This window comes from Carassius carassius, chromosome 19 (genome assembly GCF_963082965.1).
Source record: "Carassius carassius chromosome 19, fCarCar2.1, whole genome shotgun sequence".
NCBI classification, from domain to species: Eukaryota; Metazoa; Chordata; class Actinopteri; order Cypriniformes; family Cyprinidae; genus Carassius; species Carassius carassius.
Genome location: NC_081773.1, coordinates 30318184 through 30340628, shown reverse-complemented (window position 1 = coordinate 30340628; position 22445 = coordinate 30318184). Strand labels below are relative to the sequence as shown.

General features: G+C 35.8%; 1 protein-coding gene and 1 long non-coding RNA gene across 4 annotated transcripts in view; one reads left to right on the top strand and one right to left on the bottom strand.

The window, feature by feature from the left end:
• Positions 1 to 12539, top strand: part of tanc1b (tetratricopeptide repeat, ankyrin repeat and coiled-coil containing 1b) — a 201634-nt gene extending 189095 nt beyond the window's left edge. The window contains exons 19-27 of one of the 3 annotated variants that reach the window (XM_059500645.1): positions 4867 to 5000; positions 5078 to 5201; positions 5326 to 5501; positions 6721 to 6853; positions 7783 to 7812; positions 7928 to 8019; positions 9821 to 9967; positions 11086 to 11186; positions 11349 to 12539. In XM_059500645.1, the coding sequence (XP_059356628.1) occupies positions 4867 to 5000; positions 5078 to 5201; positions 5326 to 5501; positions 6721 to 6853; positions 7783 to 7812; positions 7928 to 8019; positions 9821 to 9967; positions 11086 to 11186; positions 11349 to 12456 (2045 nt within the window). In that variant the 3' untranslated portion in view covers positions 12457 to 12539. Of the gene's footprint in view, positions 1 to 4866; positions 5001 to 5077; positions 5202 to 5325; positions 5502 to 6720; positions 6854 to 7782; positions 7826 to 7927; positions 8020 to 9820; positions 9968 to 11085; positions 11187 to 11348 lie in introns of those variants that run through there. The other 2 variants (XM_059500646.1, XR_009422458.1) reach the window with 2 other exon arrangements.
• Positions 12540 to 17525: 4986 nt separating this feature from the next.
• Positions 17526 to 20344, bottom strand: LOC132094805 (uncharacterized). The gene is made up of 3 exons (XR_009422404.1): positions 20096 to 20344; positions 19332 to 19365; positions 17526 to 17654 (listed from the first exon to the last, which is right to left on the bottom strand). It is a non-coding gene; the product is annotated as an uncharacterized LOC132094805 (long non-coding RNA).
• Between the last annotated feature and the right edge of the window lie 2101 nt (positions 20345 to 22445).

Below are 22445 nucleotides of genomic sequence, written 5' to 3'. Positions count from 1 at the left end.
CTTGAGCTAATAAGTGCATCATCACATGGCCTTTTATTATGAATGTTTGCTTATTTAATTGCTACATATTGAACATTTATGGTGCAACTCGCATTGCAGTCATGGTACACAAACTGTGTATGTGTGTGTGGTCATGTGTTTAAATGCATTCATCTGTCTGAAGTTCTAGAAGTTTGTCCTTTTAGGTTCAGTAAGAGCTCTGTTTTCCCTGAGGAGGAGTTTTGAGATAGAAAGCTACAGTATGATTTATCTTACAGAGATGTCAAGCATATTTTGGTTCCTCATTACAAGGCCACACAGAAATACATGTATATCTCGGCATCATTTGTGTGTGTGCATTGAGGACGTCTACAAAAAGCTGAACCCAAACAGATATTCAACAGATAAGAGTGTCTTTCCCCAGGCAGCTGTTCACCTCTGCAAACCTGAAACAAGACGCTTTCTCACTTAACATGGGTTCCCCCTCGTCTTTCGAGAAAATATTATGTAAACTATTTTAATTTCCAGGCATGCCATGGAAAAAAAAAATCTTGATTTATTATTATCTTTTAAAGAAATTGCTGTTAATATTTTAAATTGATTTACATTTATTTTTATTTTTAAAATTTCTACATTTATATTTAGGTTTTTTTTTATATAATTTTATTTTTAAATGATATATATATTTTTTTAATTGATTTTATAATAATGAATAAATCCATTTCTTTCACTGTGAATTTCCAGGCCTAAATAAGTATCTAAATATAAATTTCACTCTTAAATATTTTTTTGGCTAAATATTGTTTTTTGACATTGCTAATGTTTGTAAAATTATTTTTTAAAGTCCAGTTATAATCAATGACTTAAAAATAATAATAAAATACAGTAGGAACTCTGAATTTGAACCCTTGTGCACAAAACAATATGGATTCATTTCTTTGAAATCATTCCTCATAATGAAAAGAGGAATAGGGGCTAGGATGAGAGAGCGGTCCTTCAGCAGCAGAAGAGCCGAGATCTCTTTTCTTCTGAGTGCTCTTGTGTTAGATATTAAATGGATGCTAGGACTTTCAGCTTGTGGCTAAGATAGATGGATGCACAGACAGACTGATGGATGTAGGATTGTTTTTACCTCCTCTGTGGTAATGGACCAACTCCCGCCGCCTGTGGTGCTGTGTGGATATACATAGATAATATATAATACATTTTATTTATACACAGTACTGTGCAAAAGTCTTAGGCCAGTAGTATTTTCATCATCAAAAATTGGTTTTAAGTCAGTTATTTCTATCTTTTGCTGTAGTGTGTCAATAGTAAATATCAGTTTACATTTCCAAACATTAATTTTGCCATTACTTGTTATAAACCAGTGAGATTTTTGTTTGCACAAGAAATCTGACATTGAGTCTGTCTCAGTTTGTTCTGTTTCTTCATGTTATTCCAGACAGACTGATGATGAACATTTTTTGTTGGTGAAAATACTAGTGGCCTCAAAGACTTTTGTACAGTACTGTGTATATATGCGTGTGTGTGTGTGTGTGTATATATATATATATTGTTAACCTAGAGAAATGTGCGCTATTGAAGTGTGTGTGGAAGCTGAAGCATGAAATTTTATGTGTGCAATACACACTGCATTGTTTAAGATGGCTTTCAGTTCCAATAAAATGGCAAATAACTAAATTTTGGATTTTTATTCAACTAAAGTGGGCATGCTGTGATCTGTGCTGTGTTTTTTATTTATATTTTTTTACTGCAACTGACAGATGACAAAAAAACAACACGGGTAAGGGAGGGAATGGGAATCATTCTTCCAGGATTAAAACAGGATGGGATTTCCCCCCAGTTTTTTCATGGGACGGGATGGGATTTTTTTGGTAGTGGGGCGGGAAAGGTTTGAAAACCCACTCCCGTGTCACCCTCTATTTCACAGCACAGTGAAGACTTTTATGTCAGAAGATCAGAGAGATCTGGATTCCTCTGATTTGAGATCTTTGATGTGTGTCAGATGTTTGTTGAGGATCCAGACCGCAGACTCATAGTGTTTACAGATGCATTGTGGGGGATTGTGTGGTTCTGCTCAGGTTAGCAGATGCTGTGTCACAGTCGTCCATGTTGAAGCCGTTTGGTTTCACTGAAGACGTCCCTTCACTGTCTGATGGATGAGCAGCGCCGTCACACACAGATAGATCTGTCCGCTGTGGGATATTAGATCTGCTCTGCAAAACATTCGTTTACACAAGGATTCCTCAAATTCACTTCCCTGTGCTTCTCTAGCGATCCTGAAGAGCTTGATGAGCTTGTTAGATTAGGATTGGAGCTAAATACACATTACCATAATGAAAATATGAGAGTTAATGTTCTTGCACTGGACTAAAACCTACTGACTTGGCTCACACAGGGTATAACAACTTTCCAAAAATAATGTCTGTACTTATTTGGGGTATTTTTCCCAACTTGTTACACTTGTGCTGTTTTTTCAGCACCGCAGAACGGATCTAAATTACAAGAGAGGGTTACAAAGTATTACTTGTTGGTTTATTCCTATTATTGAAGTCAAATGCAGCCCAGACACATTCTTGAGCTGTGAATGATGGGTGTTGTTTGTTGTGGGGTTTAGTGTTTGTTTCTCGAGCAGCGTATATGAGCTCAAATGGAAAGGCTGCAGTTAAAAATGACCAAAACACCACAGATGGGAAACTGTGAACACTAAAACCCCTTTAAAAACAAATCATGCTGTGGATTAGTTTAGGATGCATCCCTTCATGTTTTGATGCTTGACTCCATGATTCTGTGTCACTCTCTTGTGAAAGTGACATAAAGCAGTGCTCTTGAAGACGTCTCTCTGATGGCTCAGGCATCGTGTCTAAATGCATGCTGTGTGGATGTGTAGAGTCCCGATCCTTTAATCTTGCTCAGACTGCAGAGAGCTGTTAGTCATGTGACCCCTAGACGACCCCGTCAGAGCCGAGATGTTATGAGGACAGAGAGATTCCTCCAGTCAGATTCTGTGGCTGGCTGCAATGTTCAAAGCCTTTACTATCCTTATTATATTATTATTTAGTTGGACTGTATGAACATTTTGGATTATAAAACTAATAGTTCCAGTGCTACATTCTGATTGGATGAAATATAAAATGCAGATTAACACACACCCATGATAAACTTTGAACATTAATGCATTAATTTCCCAACCATAAACAAAATCCAGTTATATTGTTGTTACATTATATCATAATTACTTTATGAGATTCTTCCTAGTGCAGTTCTTTACTTAATTCATGTATTATTTCATGTTATTTTTATTTTCTAATTATTATAATATTATTATATTTATTGTTATATTAAATATATATATAATGTTACATAATGTTATATTAAATATTTTAAATGTAAATATTTGATTTATTATTAATGACTTAGGTTTTAGTTTATTCATAATTATTTTATTATTAATCAATTTATATTGTATTAGTTTATTTACAATTAATACATATACTATTTGAAATATATATATGTGTGTGTGTGTGTTCATATATAATTTTAATACAAAATAATATTAAATATTACTTAATTTAGTTTTTTGTACAATCAGTATCATTAAAGTATTATTAATCAATTTAAGTTTAATAATTTAATATATAATATTTTATTATATACAGTACAGATCAAAAGTTTGGAAACATTACTATTTGTAATGTTTTTGAAAGAAGTTTCTTCTGCTCATCAAGCCTGCATTTATTTGATCAAAAATACAGAAAAAACAGTAATATTGTGAAATATTATTTCAACTTAAAATAATTGTTTTTAAATGTATTATACTTTAAATTATCATTTATTTCTGTGATGCAAAGCTGAATTTTTAGGATCATTATCACATGATCCTTTAGAAATCATTCTAATATGATGATTCATTATCAAAGTTGGAAACAGTTCTGCTGCTTAATATTTTTTCAGAACGTGATACATTTTAGGATACTTTGATGAATAAAAAGTTAAAAAAAAAAAGAAGCTATGTTTTTAAAATATGAATATTTTGTAATAACAATATACACTACTGGTCAGTAATTTAGGGGTCAGTTTTTTTTTTTATAAAATCAATACTTTTTATTCAGCAAGGATGTGTTAAATTGATAAAAAGTGATAAAGAAAATATATTATTAGAATATATATTATTATAATTTTTTTTTTTTAATAAATGCAGTTCTTTTTAACCTTTTATTGATCAAATATATGAGACAGCAGAACTGTTTCCAACACATAATAAATCAGAATATCAGAATGATTTCTAAATGATCATGTGATAGACTGGATGTTACATGTGACACTGAAGGCTGGAGGAATGATGCTGAAAATTCAGCTTTGCATCACAGGAATAAATTATTTTTTTAAAGTATATTCAAATAGAAAACTATTATTTTAAGTTGTAATTATATTTCACAATATTACTGTTTTTTCTGTATTTTTGATCAAATAAATGCAGGCTTGATGAGCAGAAGAAACTTCTTTCAAAAACATTAAAAATAGTAATGTTTCCAAACTTTTGGTCTGTACTGTATATATGTGTATATATGTATATATATATATACATTTTATTTATTTTTACTAAGTAAATATTTTATATTAGTTTTCCTATAGCAATAGATAATTAATTTCCTTGTATTTTCCTTCCTGCTTTTATTAAACATTTTCAAAATAAAACGCAGAGGAGGCGTCATAAACTCAAAATAGTTACTGTCCTTTTTTGTGAAATCACACTTGCAAAGCTCCCCCCAAAAATCTAGAAACATGCATTATATGTGCCACGATTCAATATTGAGTTAGAATAGCATGTAAAATTCAGTGAAAACTCCGAATGTGTGTTTGCATTCCTCTTTATTCTCTCAGCTCTGACCGCGGCAGCAGGACGGGGGAAGATGGAGGTGTGCAGCTTCCTGCTGGAGCGGGGGGTGCAGGTTCAGCAGGTGAACAGGAGAGGAGCGTGTGCGCTGTTCTGCGCCGTCCGACAGGGACACTGGCAGGTGAGACCATGCACAACACCCCAACAACACAAACATCTTCAGGAAAGATGTTCAATGCAGGAACGTCTCTCTTTCAGATCGCAGAGCTGCTGCTGCAGCACGGGGCGGATGTGAATGTGAGTGACAAACAGGGCCGGACGCTGCTGATGGTGGCCGCATGTGAGGGCCATCTCAGCACCGCCGACTTCCTGTTGTCTAAAGGTGAGGGACATGCGCAAATGCATCAGCACAGTCTCTAGCAGTCATTGCCGTTTATAATGCAACAAAGAATAAAGAGGGAAAAAATAGTGGCAGGTCTCCAGCAAACATCCTCTGCTGTTCCCAGGTGCCTCTTTAGCGTCGGTGGACAAGGAAGGGTTAACGCCGCTCAGCTGGGCGTGTTTGAAAGGACACAAGAATGTTGTTCAGTTTTTGGTGGAGAAGGGTGCGGTTATCGACCACTCGGACAAGAACGGACGCACTCCGCTGGACCTGGCTGCTTTCTACGGAGACGCAGACATTGTGAGTGAATAACGTATCACAGATCAGATCAGACGGGGACCTGACTGATGCACTGGATTTTTGAGCATATATTTAGTAGCTTGATGCATTTGGATGGAATGAACACACTCACATTCACTAATTCTGCATCCAGTTTAAGGTAAGTTGTGTGATGGATGGTTTGTTCTGCTCTGTTTGGCAAACTGTGCATCTATTTTGATGCATATAATTATTTGATTTCTTTACTTTATTGTCTATAAAAAGAGGATGTTCAGGCTCATTTCTCAAATGAAGAGGCTGCAGTTAAAAATGACCGAACAAACTGTGAGCTCAGTGAGGAGAACAGTTTAATTCTGATCTGAAAACACTAAAATCCTTTAAAAAGTGTGTTCTAGATTATTTTCTGTATTTATGCTTCACTGCATGTTACAGTCACTCTCTTGTGTAAATGACATAAAGCAGGGGTTAATTCAATCCAAATGCATCAAGCTACTGAATACGCCAAAAAACGTACTTTGTTGAACATGAAATTTGTCAAACCAATTGAGGAATTTACAGTAGGAAACACACTATCAATAATTAGTCAATTATTTATTCACTACCATTTAAAAGTTTGGGTCAGAATCTTTTTTTATTTTTATATGTAAGTGTTTTTGAAAGAAGTCTGCTCTGGTCACCAAAGCTGCATTTATTTGCTCAAAATACACTATAAAATTGTGAAAAATTAAAATTTAAAATAACTGTTTTCTATGTGAATATACAGTAACATGCAATTTATTCCTGTGATGCACAGCTGTATTTTCAGCATCATTCCTCCAGTCTTCAGTGTCACATGATCTTCAGAAATCATTCTGATATGATGATTTACTGCTCAAGAAACATTTCTGATTATTATCAATGTTAAAAACAGTTGTGCTGCACAATGTTTTTTGTGGAAACTGATGCTTTTTTTCAGGATTTTTGGATTAATAGAAAGCTTGTTCAGAAGAACAGCATTTACAGTATTTTAAATGGATCTCTTGTTACATTGTGTCTTTACGCTCACTTTTGATCAGTTTATACATTCTATTTGTATTATTATTACTATATAATTGTTATATTGTTCTGAATTATTCTGACCCCAAACTTTTGAACAGTAGTGTATTTTGTCATAAAACTATTACTTCCTGTCATTGTAATTTCAGCATCCTGGCTATGGTTTCTGGCGGATGATTTGAGGCGTGTGTGTGTGTGTGTGCAGGTTCACTATCTGGTTGAGAAGGGCGCTGTGATTGAACATGTGGACTACAGTGGCATGAGGCCACTGGATCGAGCCATCGGCTGCAGAAACACCTCAGTGGTGCTGACCTTACTGAAGAAAGGAGCCAAACTAGGTGAGACCTGGACCAAACGGATCCAAATGTTGCCTTTTGGCAATATATCAATATGTGTGTATTTGCTGTGAAATATAAAAGTATGACGGGTTTTTTGTCAATCAGAGAAAATGTTGACTGAGTAGTTGTTGGAGCTTCATGTTTTAATGCAAGAAGTAAACTACAGTGAGAAGAAGAATGAATGAAATCACTGAAACCGGAGCATTTGTCATCAATAACATGAACATGTGATATTCATTAGCCAATCACATCTTTCCTCCCGAAGCGCTTACATCACAGACCCTGCTCTGTGTGTGTGTGTGTGTGTGTCTCTGTGTGTCTCAGTCTTTCTCAGACCCAGCTGTTTCCACTGACTTAGGCTGATTTAACTGCACTTAACATATAACAAAATTAACTCATCATAATCATCAAAACTTAAATGAAAGTGGCTGAAGCATAGCAAGAATTTATTTTATTTACACCAGGGTTTTTTTTTTTTGTCAGCTGAACCTCTTTGACGTAAAAATGGATGAAAACTAATAAAAAAAGACAAGAAATAAATAATTCAAAATATATATATATATAAAAAAAACAAATATTATCTTGATGCAAAAATAGCCCTGCTCTGATGACATACAGGTAAAAAAACAAACATTTTTTTACATTTAATGTTTCAATTTGATTTGATTTTAAAACGACACATACATGAACAGTGTGAGCTCTTCAGTATCAAGCAGGCTTCACCAGACTAAGGTTGATGAGGGAACTGCAGGAGACAGAACTTTCTTTTCTTCAGTGGAAACAAGCTAAAGCTCTGTGTTGGTGTAAAAGTGACACACATGTGGCGTCTGCTGTGGACGAGTGATGCTGTATTTTCTCTTTGCATGTCTCGTTCTGCTCTGTTTCTCATTCTTCTCTCTCTTAACTGCTTTCACTAAAACCCTGGTCAGGCTACAGAACGTCACCTTATGATCGAACAGGTACACTCTTTAGGTAACTCTATTTCACGCCAATTCCATTCTTCTGCTCAGCTGTGTTTTCAGGATCAGATTGATGTAACGCTCCACCCCTCTCCCTCTCCCTCTCTCTCTCAAGGTAACGCAGCCTGGGCGATGGCGACCTCCAAACCCGACATCCTCATCATCCTCTTGCAGAAGCTGATGGAGGAAGGCAACCTGCTGTATAAGGTCAGGACAGATTAAAGTTTAGCCTAATTACACAAACATGTTTGAAAGCCCAAGATAAATTTTGATACATGATATTAATTACTGAATACCTATTAAAATAAAAATGGGATTAACAGTGAAAAAAAAATGCAAGAGGGTGGATGGAGCGAAAGAAATGCTTATTATAATTATAATATTTTAGAATGTTATCATATTTAAGCAAATATTGTAATTGAATTATTATTATTATTAAAAGCATATATTAAAATGAATAATTTTACATGTACCGTATTTTTCGGACTATAAGTCGCACCTAAGGATAAGTTGCATCAGTCCAAAAATAATGACCCGGAACAATTGTACCAGGAACTTTTTACCCCCAGACCTGTTGCTTTCTGCGTTTCCCCCACGGTCTAAAGTACCGGGAACATTAGGCAAATAGACTGGTGACGTAGGTCTGAGCGTGTTTCTCAATACGAAGTACGCTGATTTTGGACGTACATCCTCGGTAGTGCGGACTTTGTGCATTCGACTCGGGAGTGTGATGTCCGCGATGATACGAATCCGATAAATCTGCAAACAGCAGCGTACTTGATAACTTCAGTCAGCTGACCATGGCTACTATTTTCCTCTCTGTATATTTACAATAAAACGAAATAGGATATCAAATATCACTGCCTCCTTTCGTTTTCATTTAAACATAATAACAGCTGCAGAAATGTACTTAGTTCAGGGATATGTGTATATATACAGCCATTACAATGAAACGAAATATTATATTGATTTGCCCGTTTTATTTTCATTTTAACATATAGATAAATTGAATACAGACCAAAGAAAACCTGTTAGATTTACCCCGCAGCTGAATTATATTTTATGTTTAACCACTAAAGAGACATCAGAGCCAGCGGCACACATCAGGTCTAGCCGAGGTTAGGCTGCTTCTCGGCGGATACATGATCACTGAGCTCCCACTGATCGCGTGGAGCTGACCGTCTCTGAGATCGGCCAAACACATTTTTAAATAGGCGCTGTCTTTATAACTAAACCACAGATTTGAGTTTTAAACAACTACATTCTCGCCTGAAATACTTTTAAAATTACATTTCATGACACAATAACACTAATATTTTGAAAATGATCCGACGTGATGCGTGAACTCAACCAATCAGGATGTTTAGCGGCCAAGTCCCGCCCCCGAAAGTTCCGGAACTTTGAAAAAGTACCACCTCACCAGCAGGGACTTTCTGAGGGGCATTTTTTACCCGGAACTTTTAGTTCCTGGTTCCTGTGGTGGAAACACACCGAGTACCAGGCCAAAGTCCCTAGTTCCTGCGGTGGAAACGCGGCATAAGTCGCATTTATTTAGACCCAAGAAACCAAGAGAAAACATTACCGTCTCCAGCCGCGAGAGGGTGCTCTATGTTTTCAGTGTAGGCTACAGGAGAACTGAGCAGAATAGAGCGAAACTATGAAAAGAAGTGTGACTTATAGTCCGGAAAATACGGTACTTAATTAATTTTTTATTACTATGCATGTTTATTTATATGTATAGGGTGGATGGAATGTGAGAAAGTTTAGCATAATTTCAGTGATATTTGAGAGCTCAGTGTTGAGACTGACTAATAATAATCAAGTTTTGATGTGTGATATTAATGTCTGAACGCTTATTAAAATAAAACTGAGAACGATTATCTCCGCACGCCTTAACAAAGAGCTGAGCTTTAATCCAGGAGAAGCGGGACTGGAGATAATGACATACTGAGTGATTGTTATCAGAGTAGACGATGTGTGATTGATGAGCTCTCTTTCTCTCTCTCAGAGGGGGAAGATGAAGGAAGCGGCTCAGCGGTATCAGTACGCACTGAGGAAGTTTCCCAGAGAGGGATTCGGTGATGAACTCAAGGCCTTTAAGGAGCTGCGTGTGTCTTTGTACCTCAATCTCTCTCGCTGTCGCCGGAAAACCAACGTAAGACACCAGAGATCATTAGAGACGCCTCACCAGACACCTGCTCTCATTCACTTGTGTCTCTATTGTGCAGGCTGCTGACACAGTTCCATATGAAGTCAGCAGGAGCTAGACATTAATAACATTCAGCTATTAATGCTGACATCAAGCTTTACAAACATCAGTCATCAGAAAATATTTTACTACCCACAAGATTTTTCAAAAAAGTTTTCAAATACAAGGCAGTGTTATTTTAGGATTATTAATAATATTTTAAATTAGAAATATAAATGTTACTTTTCTTTTGCATTTTTATTTTTCAGTTTAATTTGTAGTATTCGTTTTTTCTGTATTATATTTTTTTCAGTTAGTTGCCAATTCAAAATGCATCTATAATTAATTTAATTGCATTTGTTATTTAAACTTTTGCCAAAATGTTTTTTGTGATATCGATGCTAATGGTAATAATAGTAATTTTCTTCTTTTTTTTCAGATTTATTTCACTTAATAAAAACTGTTTAATAATTTTAGGTTTAGTCAAAAATAATATCGTTGCTGACTGGAAATTTATAAAAAGAGGAAAATACCAATATTTAATATACAATATAATTTCCTGTGCAAATTTATTAATAAATTATGAAATATATTTATAAAAACATTGACTGATGTGCTTTTTTGATATTGATTCTAAGAGTTATTCGATCCCTAATTTAAATGATCAACAACTCAACTATAGAAATTCTTGATAAATGAAACATGTTCTAATAATAACCAGTCATTATTACACTTCACGCTGAGAGTTTGTGCCGAGGTGTGCTGGTTCTTCTGGTCTGGATCAGTCAGGTTTTGGGTTTTTTCGCTGCTCAAGATGTCAGACACGGCAAGAAAAGAAAGATGCAGATTACTCCGAAGGCCTGAATTGATTTGAAGGTCTATTCAGAAGTAATAGCCCGGCTCCAAAACAGAGCCAATTTCCAGTCTGCACCTCTGACTGATGACAATCAACAACTGCTGAAGAGTTCATTAATTAAATCACCTAATATTTGGAGCAATTCAGCCGCGCTGCGGTGGGAATGTAAAGTGGATGATGGCTTGTTCTGAGTTTTGGTACCTGATGTTCACTTCTCTCTCTCTGACAGGACTTTGGCATGGCAGAGGAGTTCGCAACCAAGGCTTTGGAGCTCAAACCCAAATCGTATGAAGCGTATTATGCGAGAGCGAGAGCCAAACGCAGCAGCAGGTGAGGCCATGATGCATCTTCAGATGCACAAAATTCAATAATGAATTGGAAAGTAGTGTATTGTGCACTTTTTTTCCATTTCAAAGTACTGCTATATAAACAGAAGTGTAATTCAAATTTACTAATTTTCTCTCCATCTCTATCTGAACGCTCTGCTCACAGACAGTTCAGCGCAGCATTAGCTGACCTGCACGAGGCCACCAAACTCTGCCCCAACAACCGTGAGATCGGCCGTCTGCTGGCGCGCGTGGAGGATGAGTGCAAACAGATGCAGCGCAGCCAGAGCAAACCCCAGAGTCTGAGCAGCCTGCCGGCCGACCCGGAGCACGCCGATGAAGACGAGGAGGAAGAGGACGACGACGACACTGAGGCCTGGTCCCAAAACATCTACTCGCTAAACCAGACTTCAAACGGCCGCTCGGTTTCACCGCCTCACAGGCAAAGCCTCCGACACCAGAACCAGAAGAGCCTCGTCCTGCAGCCCAGCAAACAGGCACAGATCGTTAAAACCAACCAGCATCTCAGCTCCTTACAGGCAGGAGCCACACGGCCGACACACACAAAGAGCCAGTCGCAGTATGCTCCGTCCAGCCCCATTCCCAGCCGACATATATCCAGCGTCCTAAAGGCTGGACCAGGCATTGATATCAGTCCGTTACTGCCCACAAACAACGATACAGACGTCCAGATGCACTCGTCCAAAACTCTAGAAGGAACGGTTCTTCCTACGACTTCTGGAGCTCAAAGTCAAGAGCTGCGAAAGGATGCCAGCATGAGGGTCTCCAGCTCCACCAGCAGCCTGGCGTCCAGCAGCAGTTTATCAGACAGCGGGAAAGTGCAAGGCCCAGACGTGCGCACTAAAACCGCATCGGACAAGCCTAAGATCAGCCAGACCGGCTCTGTGGAGTACAAACCCCGTCCGTTCATGGGAATCATGGACAAGACGGCTCGATTTCAGCAGCAGCAGCAGCCGGTGGCGTCTCGAGGCTGGCAGAGTCACTCCACTGAAGGACTCGTGGCTTCTGCGGGTCTGACCGGTGAGATTGAGTACAGCAAACCGTCCGGAGCTTATTACGAGCCGCTCAAGGGCCTGCGCAACGGGAGTCTGCATGCTAAAGAGTTCTGCTATAAAGAAAGCAAACCGGTTCTGGCCATGGCACATTCATTCACAGACAGCATGAGCAAACAGCCCGGCTTAACTCAAGAAAACCCCTCCAGTCATGTAGCGGCAATCAAACCAAAGAGATCCTTTATCGAGTCCAATGTTTAGGATGTTCATATGCAACAACCCTAGACGACACACTTCAGATGAAGTGTATATACAGTATACACACCACTGCCCATGCAAAACATTTCAGAAATTAATACTTCTCTAGAGAGAGGATGCATTAAACTGCTCTAAAGTGACAGTAAAGACATTTATAATAGGATTTCTATTTGAAATAAATGCTTTCTATTCATCATAGGATCTTGAAAACAGGTGTTTTTAGCATTAATAATCAGAAATGTTTCTTGAGCAGCAAATTATAATGATTTGTGAAGATCATGTGACATTGAAGACTGGAGGAATGATGCTGGAAATACAGCTGCGCATCACAGAAATATTAAATTTGAACAGATATTCAAATAGAAAACATTTATTTAAATTTCACCATTCTTTACCGTATTTTTGATCAAATAAATGCAGCTTTGGAGACGCCTCTTACAAAAACATTTAAAAAATCTTCCCTACTCAAATTTTGATTGGTATTTAATATATATATATATATATACAGTCAAAGGTTTTGGACACATACCTATTCTTCATTTTCCATGTTGTAGTATAATACGGTTTCAAACGTATCCATTTTTAATAAAACTTAAGTTTTATAAAGAAATTCCTATGTAGGCACAATTTATTTGTCTACAAAATTTCAAGCCAAATTTCAAAGTGATAAAGTGCCATATACAGTTATACAACAAGATTTAAAGAGTGTCCACAAACACAGTATTCACTCAGAAATACATGACATTTATATTCTCGGTTACATGATCACTGATTTATGGGTCTGTTTCTACTTGTGTTTTCTGTAAGTCCTGTGAACATGGACAGCACCAGCTTCCAGGATGATTGTTTCGATATATAGGGACCGATATATAGGGACCCTTCTTAAGGGACCGTAAACAGCTGAAGTCACACTGAGGATCTGATTGAGAACTGAACCTGTGCACAAGGGGTTAATGTCACCTGAACTGACGACAGCGATCATATGTACTGTACATATTACTGTAATGTGTAGTTTTCACCTTTTGTGTGAAGATGGTGTATTTGGACCATTTATTTACTAAAAGTGTATTTTGTGTTTTTCATGCATTTTTGGTTGGCGTGATGTTTGCGGTTATTAAACCTGTACCTGCTCTGTTTGTATGTTTGTACATTACATCTAAATTTGCCCTACGATGTTGAAAACGCTATTCTTTCCTGCTTGTTATTCCTGTCTAGATTAATTTATTTACGACGCCTCCTGCTTGGTATCTGTCAAAGCAATATATTTTATATAGTTATTTTTGCACAGCTACTTTCAAAAGAAATATGAAACAAATGTTTTACGAATATGAAACCATGGAGGCCATCTGGGTGTGAGCGCATGCTAAAGTTAATGTGAAGGAAGTGGAGAAAAATATTAAGTCATAAGTTTGAGACGGGCAGATATTATTTGGATATAGATTTATATAATTTTTTTATTGCAATTGGTGCCTCATGAGTTGTGATCTGTTACTGCGTTCTGTATTAAAAAATGAATTTATTTCTGCCATGGTCCATTTATGGGAAATAATAAAAAGAAAATCCCACTGGAAAACATATTGCTTTATTATTATTAATCACTATGAAGTGTTGCATTGGAATTTGGACAAGCTAGTTCAGATAAATAAATTATCAATCCGGTGAACATCCTTTATTAGCTTATTATATTCTATTTCCCACAAACAATATTAAAGCCATCAGTAAATACATTTTATGTACAGTAGTTATTTTTATTAATTTTTTTGCAACTGGTGTGTCTCATTGTATTTAATATTACGTTTTATTTCTCACACACTATTAAAGCCAATTTTAGTAGTTTAATGAAAACAAAAAGACCCAAAGATAAACCAGAGCAGTAAGTAAACATTATTATTTCTCTGTATTAATCTGAAGCATTGAAGTTTTCGATCAAAATCAGTCAATGTTGGTATTGTGCTGTATATTTTATTAATGAGTGTTTGGGCACTGACATGTTAACTTTATGATGAAAAACCATGAGGAATCAACCATTAAAAGCTTTTCCCAGAATGCTCTGCTATTTTGAGTAGAAATGCATTTATGCAGTCTTTCTGACCACTGAAAGGCTTTATTCAAATCAAGGTGGATTAGCTTGACTTCTACGGCACCGAACACCTCAAATTACCCTCGGCCGAACAACACTATTGAGCCCATCATACACAGAGCGCTTCTCTCACCAAGAGATGAACATGAAGTTGTTGAACGACTGTTGATGTCGTACTGATACTTAGATTATTAAAGCTAATGTTGTCAATGAGAATTATTTCAGTGTCGAAGACCAGACCTTTTTTATCTACAATACTGAAAGTAAAGGTTCTTTAGCGGTATTCATGATTCCATGAGCTTTAAAGGGGTCATGAACGGAGGAACCAAAATCCCCTTGATCTTCTGACAAGGAAGAGGTTTTTGTACTTTAAAACAATCTGTAAGTTTGATGTTTTTTATGTCTAAAAAGAGCTTATATTGAAGGCAGTCCGCCAAAACGAAAGCTTTTGGAATGTTCTACTCTATGATGTCATAGAGTAGAACCAATGGGAATGTGGCAACACTGAACAGGAATGACAAACACATTGAATTAAATCCAGATATTTTACCTCTAGATTTATCAGGACAAGCTAATTTGTATCTGTGTCCTGCACTGACCTGCAGCGATGACGGGGTCCTTCATGAGCTCTCTGGTGATCAGACAGGAACACATCAGGAACATCATTCCACCAGTGAAGATCTCAGATACTTAATCTTGGACTCGAGCCCGGAGACCCACCGACTCTACAGGACAGAGAAAACTGTTGGGCAACATGATTTTGCTGTTTTTGGTTTTGCTTTATGCTTCCGTGTATAACTCCAAATATATCTGGCCATCTCAAGGTGACAAACACAATTTGTCTTGCAAGCTTGTGAATGAGAATTGAATAGGATTGTGAAATTTGTGTCAAAACCCAGCCCTAATATATATATATATATATATATATATATATATATATATATATATATATATATATATATATATATATATATATATATATATATATATTAACACCCTATAGTTTTGTTGAAGTGCCCCTATTAAGGACCTTTCATGAAGTGTGTAACACAGCTCTAAGGGAATGAAAACATCCTGCAAAGTTTGAAATCTGAAAGTGCACGCGCTCTCAAGTGGCCAAGACCGCAAGTGTGGCACTAGAGTTGTGTCTCTCATAGACCGTGCTGCCAGCATGCATCACCTGTCATTTACAATGAAGAGGTTGCTGATTGCACGAGGAGCTGGAGAGAGCTGTGGGAATCGTGCATGTGTGATCAATATGTAGTCAGACTCCCGACTCACCGCAGCAGCAGGTTCTGATGACTGCAGCAGCTCTTCATTCATTTGCACAGAGCTCCAGCTCCTCCTGAGGACGCCACCGGACAACCACGAGACTAACAGAAGCATCTGATTGGCTCGAACTTCAGGCTTCATCAATGCAGGTGATAAACTCAACTAATCAATCTAATCAACCAATCAATCAACTCCCTACAGAGGACAGTCAGAATTAACCAGAGCTGTTTCAGGCAGTTTGGAGCATTGCATTTTTAGTTCTGCTAAGTAAATTTGTTGGTATTTTAATTATATATATATATATATATATATATTTTATCGCTTTGGGTAAAAGCATCTGCTAAATGAATAAATGTAATGTAAATGTAAATATATACATATGTGTGTGTGTGTCTGTATTGTATATGTATGTGTACAATATATATATTTAGAATAAAACTATATAGTTTACAGAAAAACAGTGTAAATGTTTAGCTTCAAATAAATCAATTACTAAGCCAAATAAAAATCTTAAATAATAAAAATATAAGTAAATTGTATACATTTTAATAAATAAATAATTGATTTGCATAAATAATAAAAATAAAAAATGAAATTTACATAATACACCTTAGGAGTACAGTGCTATAGAGAACAGAACAAAAATTTAACAATGTAATAGAAATTCTTTCTTTTTTTTCAAATAATACAAATATTCACAATATTTTTCAATTGGGTCTTTATACATGAAAACATATGAATTTTAGAAAGGGTGTTCCTCACTTGAGGATGATCATATTTTAGTGTTCATTGCATCTAACACTTTTTTTTATCTTTAGGTGTAAAAGTATAATTTGAACGACTTATGAAGAAAATATGAGTGTTGTTTTCCCATTCAAAACTCAGAGCTACAGACCTAGACTGTTATAAGTGTTTGCCAGGGGGTTCTGAGAGGTTTTAAACAGGTTGCTGCTATGCAGGTAATTTTTTGTAATAATAATAATTGTATAATTGTATAATAATAATGATTTCTAGCTTTCTAGAACTAAAGCATGAAGCACATTGTCTGTGTGTTGAGAATTAGATTTTGTTCGCTTCGTGAATGTATCGTTCGGATCAGTTTTGTGAACTACTTCAATTTATTGAAAATAATGAATTGCTTCTCAATCTAGCTTTGCACGTGTCAAAATCTGCCTCTGGTATGTCAATAAGTCATCCTTTTAGTTTAACCTTCAATTTTCTGATTTAATAAAACCATGTATGTACTGTCAATAAAAAATGTGCTTCTTTCTTTCTCTTGTTTTATTGGTGATGTTAATGGTGAGAAGCTCTAACCTGGGACCGACATTTTCAATGGTTCAGCTGGAAAACAGAGAAAGCATAAATGAATGTCATTTTATTTTAAATCGTTTCTGTTTCAGTATTTGACATCTCTGTAAGAGCTTGATTCATATCCGTGATTCAGTTCAAGTGTTTGAATCAATCAATTCAAAGCTGATTCTTTTGTGTGACCATTCAGAAGTGTTCATTAAACTTCATTAAATTAAATGGTAAAATTAAGGTAAACAACTCCGTCACAACGATGAACGCAGAGTTAAATTGGAAGTGCAATTATTACTTTAAGAACCTAAAAAAAAATTTTTTTCTATGATAATCGACATTATTACAATTGATTAAGCTTCACTTGTGTTGAATGGGGAGCATTGGTTTAAACTCTGCGCATTGATCTAGTGGTCAGAGAGTCAAACAGTGTCAGTATTCAACACAAGCAGATGGACTTACATGCTTCAGCACTTTCATCTCCAATTCTCCAGATATTCACCGTCTTATCCATAGAGCCAGAGGCAAACAACGGCATGCAGACACATATCTACAGCAGAGAGACAGAAATAATAGAAAAAGTCCATTTAGTCAGACACAAACTGCTGTGAAAATATATGTGTGAATATACTGCAAAAAAATGTAATTAAAAAACACTTCTGCACATTACAGCATTACAACAAGTGACTTGTTTTATGAATGAGTCACGAAATCACTGATTCTTTCAACCGATTCGATTAAAAACACTGATTCATCCAGGAATTAAACAAGTGACTGTCACTGAATCATTCACACAAAGGATTTGTTCTAAAACACCGATTCATTCAGGAAAGAAAGTTGCTTTCTATATATTCATTCTTGAATGAATCAGTGTTTTTAAATGAATCATTTGTGTGAACGATTCTGCAATTCACTCATATAGACTTATTTCGTTCCTGAATGAATCAGTGTTTTAGAAAAAATGGTTTATGTGCAAGATTCAGAGACTCTCGTAGACAGTCGCTTGTTTCGTTCCTGAATGAATCAGTGTTTTTAAATAAATTATTTGCAGGAATGATTCAGTGACTCACAGAAAGTAGCTTGTTTCATTCTTGAATAAATCTGAGCTTTTGAATGAGAAAAGTTATAAATGAAATACATGATTTATGAAAACAATGTTCATCTGATATAATTATTATTATTCAGTCTAATAGACGGTCGCTTGTTTCGTTCCTGAATGAATAGTTCAAGATTTGTGAATGATTCATAAATGAATGGGTAACTGCATCATTCACTTAAACAATTTGTTCAAAAGCACAAACATAATCAGTAATGAAGCAAGCAACTGTCTATGTGTGAGTCACTGAATCATTCATTCAGACAGTTCGTTCAAAAATGTAAAATCACTGATTTGTTTATTCAGTAATGCCATAATGTAAAATCATTGTTTCTTTAAATTAATATGAACTCACAGCAAAACCGAATACAGAAATAATAACAGAACGACTGAAATGTTTGGAAACTATTACAGAACTATACAGGATTTGAAGTGGAATGTTGAAGGTATTCTAATTTCAGTTTCAAACAGAACGGAACTCTGTATCAGAATTCTGTATTAATCTGCAGTGTGACTCTGGATTCATATGAAGAGATTCAGAGACTCACACACACTCACACACACACAGGTTCATCATGTGTTTGGTTCAGTAGCTGCAGGTGACAGAGCATCTTAACCACATTCTCTGATCGATCAATTAATAAGAAGATGGAGTGTGTGACGGTGAGAGGGACAGACAGATTTATGATCTTTTATAACCCTGTCAGCACATACTGTATGTCATCCATAACCACATCCATCACACCAGACAGCTGATACTGCATGAGTAAATACAAAAAATAATTGCATTTTGGCAAAGCATAAATGATGGATCTGTAAATCACATGGTTTTGGAATATTTAAACATAAATAATCTTTCATTAATCAAACTCTGGTTTGTTTCCCAAACCTTTGCTGGTAAATGATGCTGTATATATATATATATATATATATATATACTGTATATACATACACGATTTTTGTGGTTAATGCATGACTGTTTTTTTTTTATGCTCTTCATAAAGAAAGTCCAAGAACTGTCCAAGTCACATTTCTTCTTCTGGATCTGTGGTCATTAATAGATGCATTTTGTGGTTTGTTAACAAAATGCAATAAACTCAAACCGTAAGAATAAAGATGCCAATCACTCACCGCTTCATAGACGGTCACTGTTTTATCGACAGACCTGAAAATAGAGCCAAATAAAATCCATATTTACATCATGCTGTGTTGTTTGTCACCAGCATCTGAACTCAGACAGATCTTTGTTCCTCAAAAGTGTTGAAATCCAGCATGTTCTGGATTCACTTCGTGTTTGAATGCACTTGTGTAATCAGACTCTGACGCCACAGATCCATCTGCTGGTCAAACTGTGTCAAACTAAATATGCAACATAAAATATACTGTCTAATCAAATCAAATAGAAATATTAGATCTCAAACACTAAAAAGAAAAAAAAAACTTAAACACAAATTAGAAATGTTGACTTGGCTGAAATAAACTGAATTACAATTTTGTGTTACTAAAAAATAAACAAAAATAAATTACAGCTAAATAGAAATATAAAAAAAGACTAGCAAAGGATAAAATTGAATCTAAAAATAAATACTTTAATAGTATTTACAGTAATTAATGCTAAGATAACTAAAATAACACTGAATAGTAGGCAAAAAACAATATATATTGTGCAGTAAATACAGCTAAACTTAAACATTTGTGATCATTTGTCTATAGGTTTTGTTTTTATATGCTAAAATATTGTCTCTTCACACTGTGCAAAATAAAACTCAAAAACTCTACTAAACAAAACAGAATTTAAAAAAGTAATAAATATTAATAACAAAAACATCCCTCTATTCAGTAAAGTGAGCTAGTGTGTGTCAGCAGCAGTGATGTGATGAGTGGGCGGGACTTACCCAGTCCAATGAGAACGCACAGCAGAGCACAGGAGCAGACATCTCCTGACCTGTGCATAAACACACACACTGAAGCACTGTGGGAAAACAGATCAAGCTATTTAGTGACTCGAAGTACTGTTCTGAAACCTAGCGAGCTGTCTAACTAGGCAGCATTTTATGATATTATAGGAGCAGTGCAAAGGATGGTTTAAAAGGCTGTGCTTTTCTTTAAAGCAGCATGTTCCTTCTTTCAAAAGGCAATTCCATTCCAGTCATTGTTACAAAATAGACCCAATGTGCAAAAAGTGAGGTGGGGAAAAATGTTCAGTACAAATACTGTATACCCTGTGCAATTACACACACACACACACACACACACACACAAAGCACAATTTCCTGCTAGACAGCGAGACACAATATCCCAGCAGCCCCTGTGATTGACTGCTGCTTATCTACATGTGTGCGTAAATCAAAAGTGTGTGTGAAGATTCCCAGCAGGCCGTGGACCGCTGCCACAGCGACAGACACACACAGCCCGCTCTGACGCCTGCTGCTGAGGATTATGGATTAAACAGAGGATGTTCTCAAAACTATCACAGCTACAACGATCAATCATAAGCATCCAGTCTCAGAACTACTCTCATGACTTCTGCTATACATTCACACCTAAAGTAGATTAGCTCCAAATCCAAAGTCAAAACCACTGTTTTTTGTGTGTTTTTTTATGTATTTTTTTAAAAATAGATTTTTATTCATTATGCTAAATGATTTGGGGGCTTGGGGGGGGGTAAAGTAAATAATTTACCAAGTTGTGCAAACAATATGTGTGTGTATGAACGATAGATAGATCGATAGATAGATCGATAGATAGATCGATAGATCGATAGAACGATAGAACGATAGATAGATAGAACGATAGATAGAACGATAGAACGATAGATAGATAGAACGATAGATAGATAGAACGATAGATAGATCGATAGATCGATAGAACGATAGATAGAACGATAGAACGATAGATAGAACGATAGAACGATAGATAGATAGAACGATAGATAGAACGATAGATAGAACGATAGAACGATAGATAGATAGAACGATAGATAGAACGATAGATAGATCGATAGATCGATAGATAGATAGAACGATAGATAGATAGAACGATAGATAGATAGAACGATAGATAGATAGAACGATAGATAGAACGATAGATAGATCGATAGATCGATAGAACGATAGATAGATAGAACGATAGATAGATAGAACGATAGATAGAACGATAGATAGATAGAACGATAGATAGATCGATAGATAGAACGATAGATAGAACGATAGAACGATAGATAGATAGATAGATAGATAGATAGATAGATAGATAGATAGATAGATAGATAGATAGATAGATAGATAGAACGATAGATAGATAGATAGATAGATAGATAGATAGATAGATAGATAGATAGATAGAACGATAGATAGATAGAACGATAGATAGATAGAACGATAGATAGATAGAACGATAGATAGATAGAACGATAGATAGATCGATAGAACGATAGATAGATCGATAGATAGATAGATAGATAGATAGATCGATAGATAGATAGATAGATAGATAGATAGATAGAACGATAGATAGATAGATAGATAGATAGATAGATAGATAGATAGATAGATAGATAGAACGATAGATAGATAGAACGATAGATAGAACGATAAAAAGAACGATAGATAGAACGATAGAACGATAGATAGAACGATAGAACGATAGATAGATCGATAGAACGATAGATAGATAGATAGATAGATAGATAGATAGATAGATAGATCGATAGAACGATAGAACGATAGATAGATAGATAGATAGATAGATAGATAGATAGATAGATAGATAGATAGATAGATAGAACGATAGATAGATAGATAGATAGATAGATAGATAGATAGATAGATAGATAGATAGATAGATAGAACGATAGATAGATAGAACGATAGATAGAACGATAGATAGAACGATAGAAAGAACGATAGATAGAACGATAGATAGAACGATAGATAGATAGATAGAACGATAGATAGATAGAACGATAGATAGATAGAACGATAGATAGATAGATAGATAGAACGATAGATAGATAGAACGATAGATAGAACGATAGATAGATAGAACGATAGATAGATAGAACGATAGATAGATAGAACGATAGATAGATAGAACGATAGATAGATAGAACGATAGATAGATAGAACGATAGAACGATAGATAGATAGAACGATAGATAGATAGAACGATAGATCGATAGATCGATAGATCGATAGATCGATCGATAGATCGATAGATAGATCGATAGATCGATAGATAGATAGA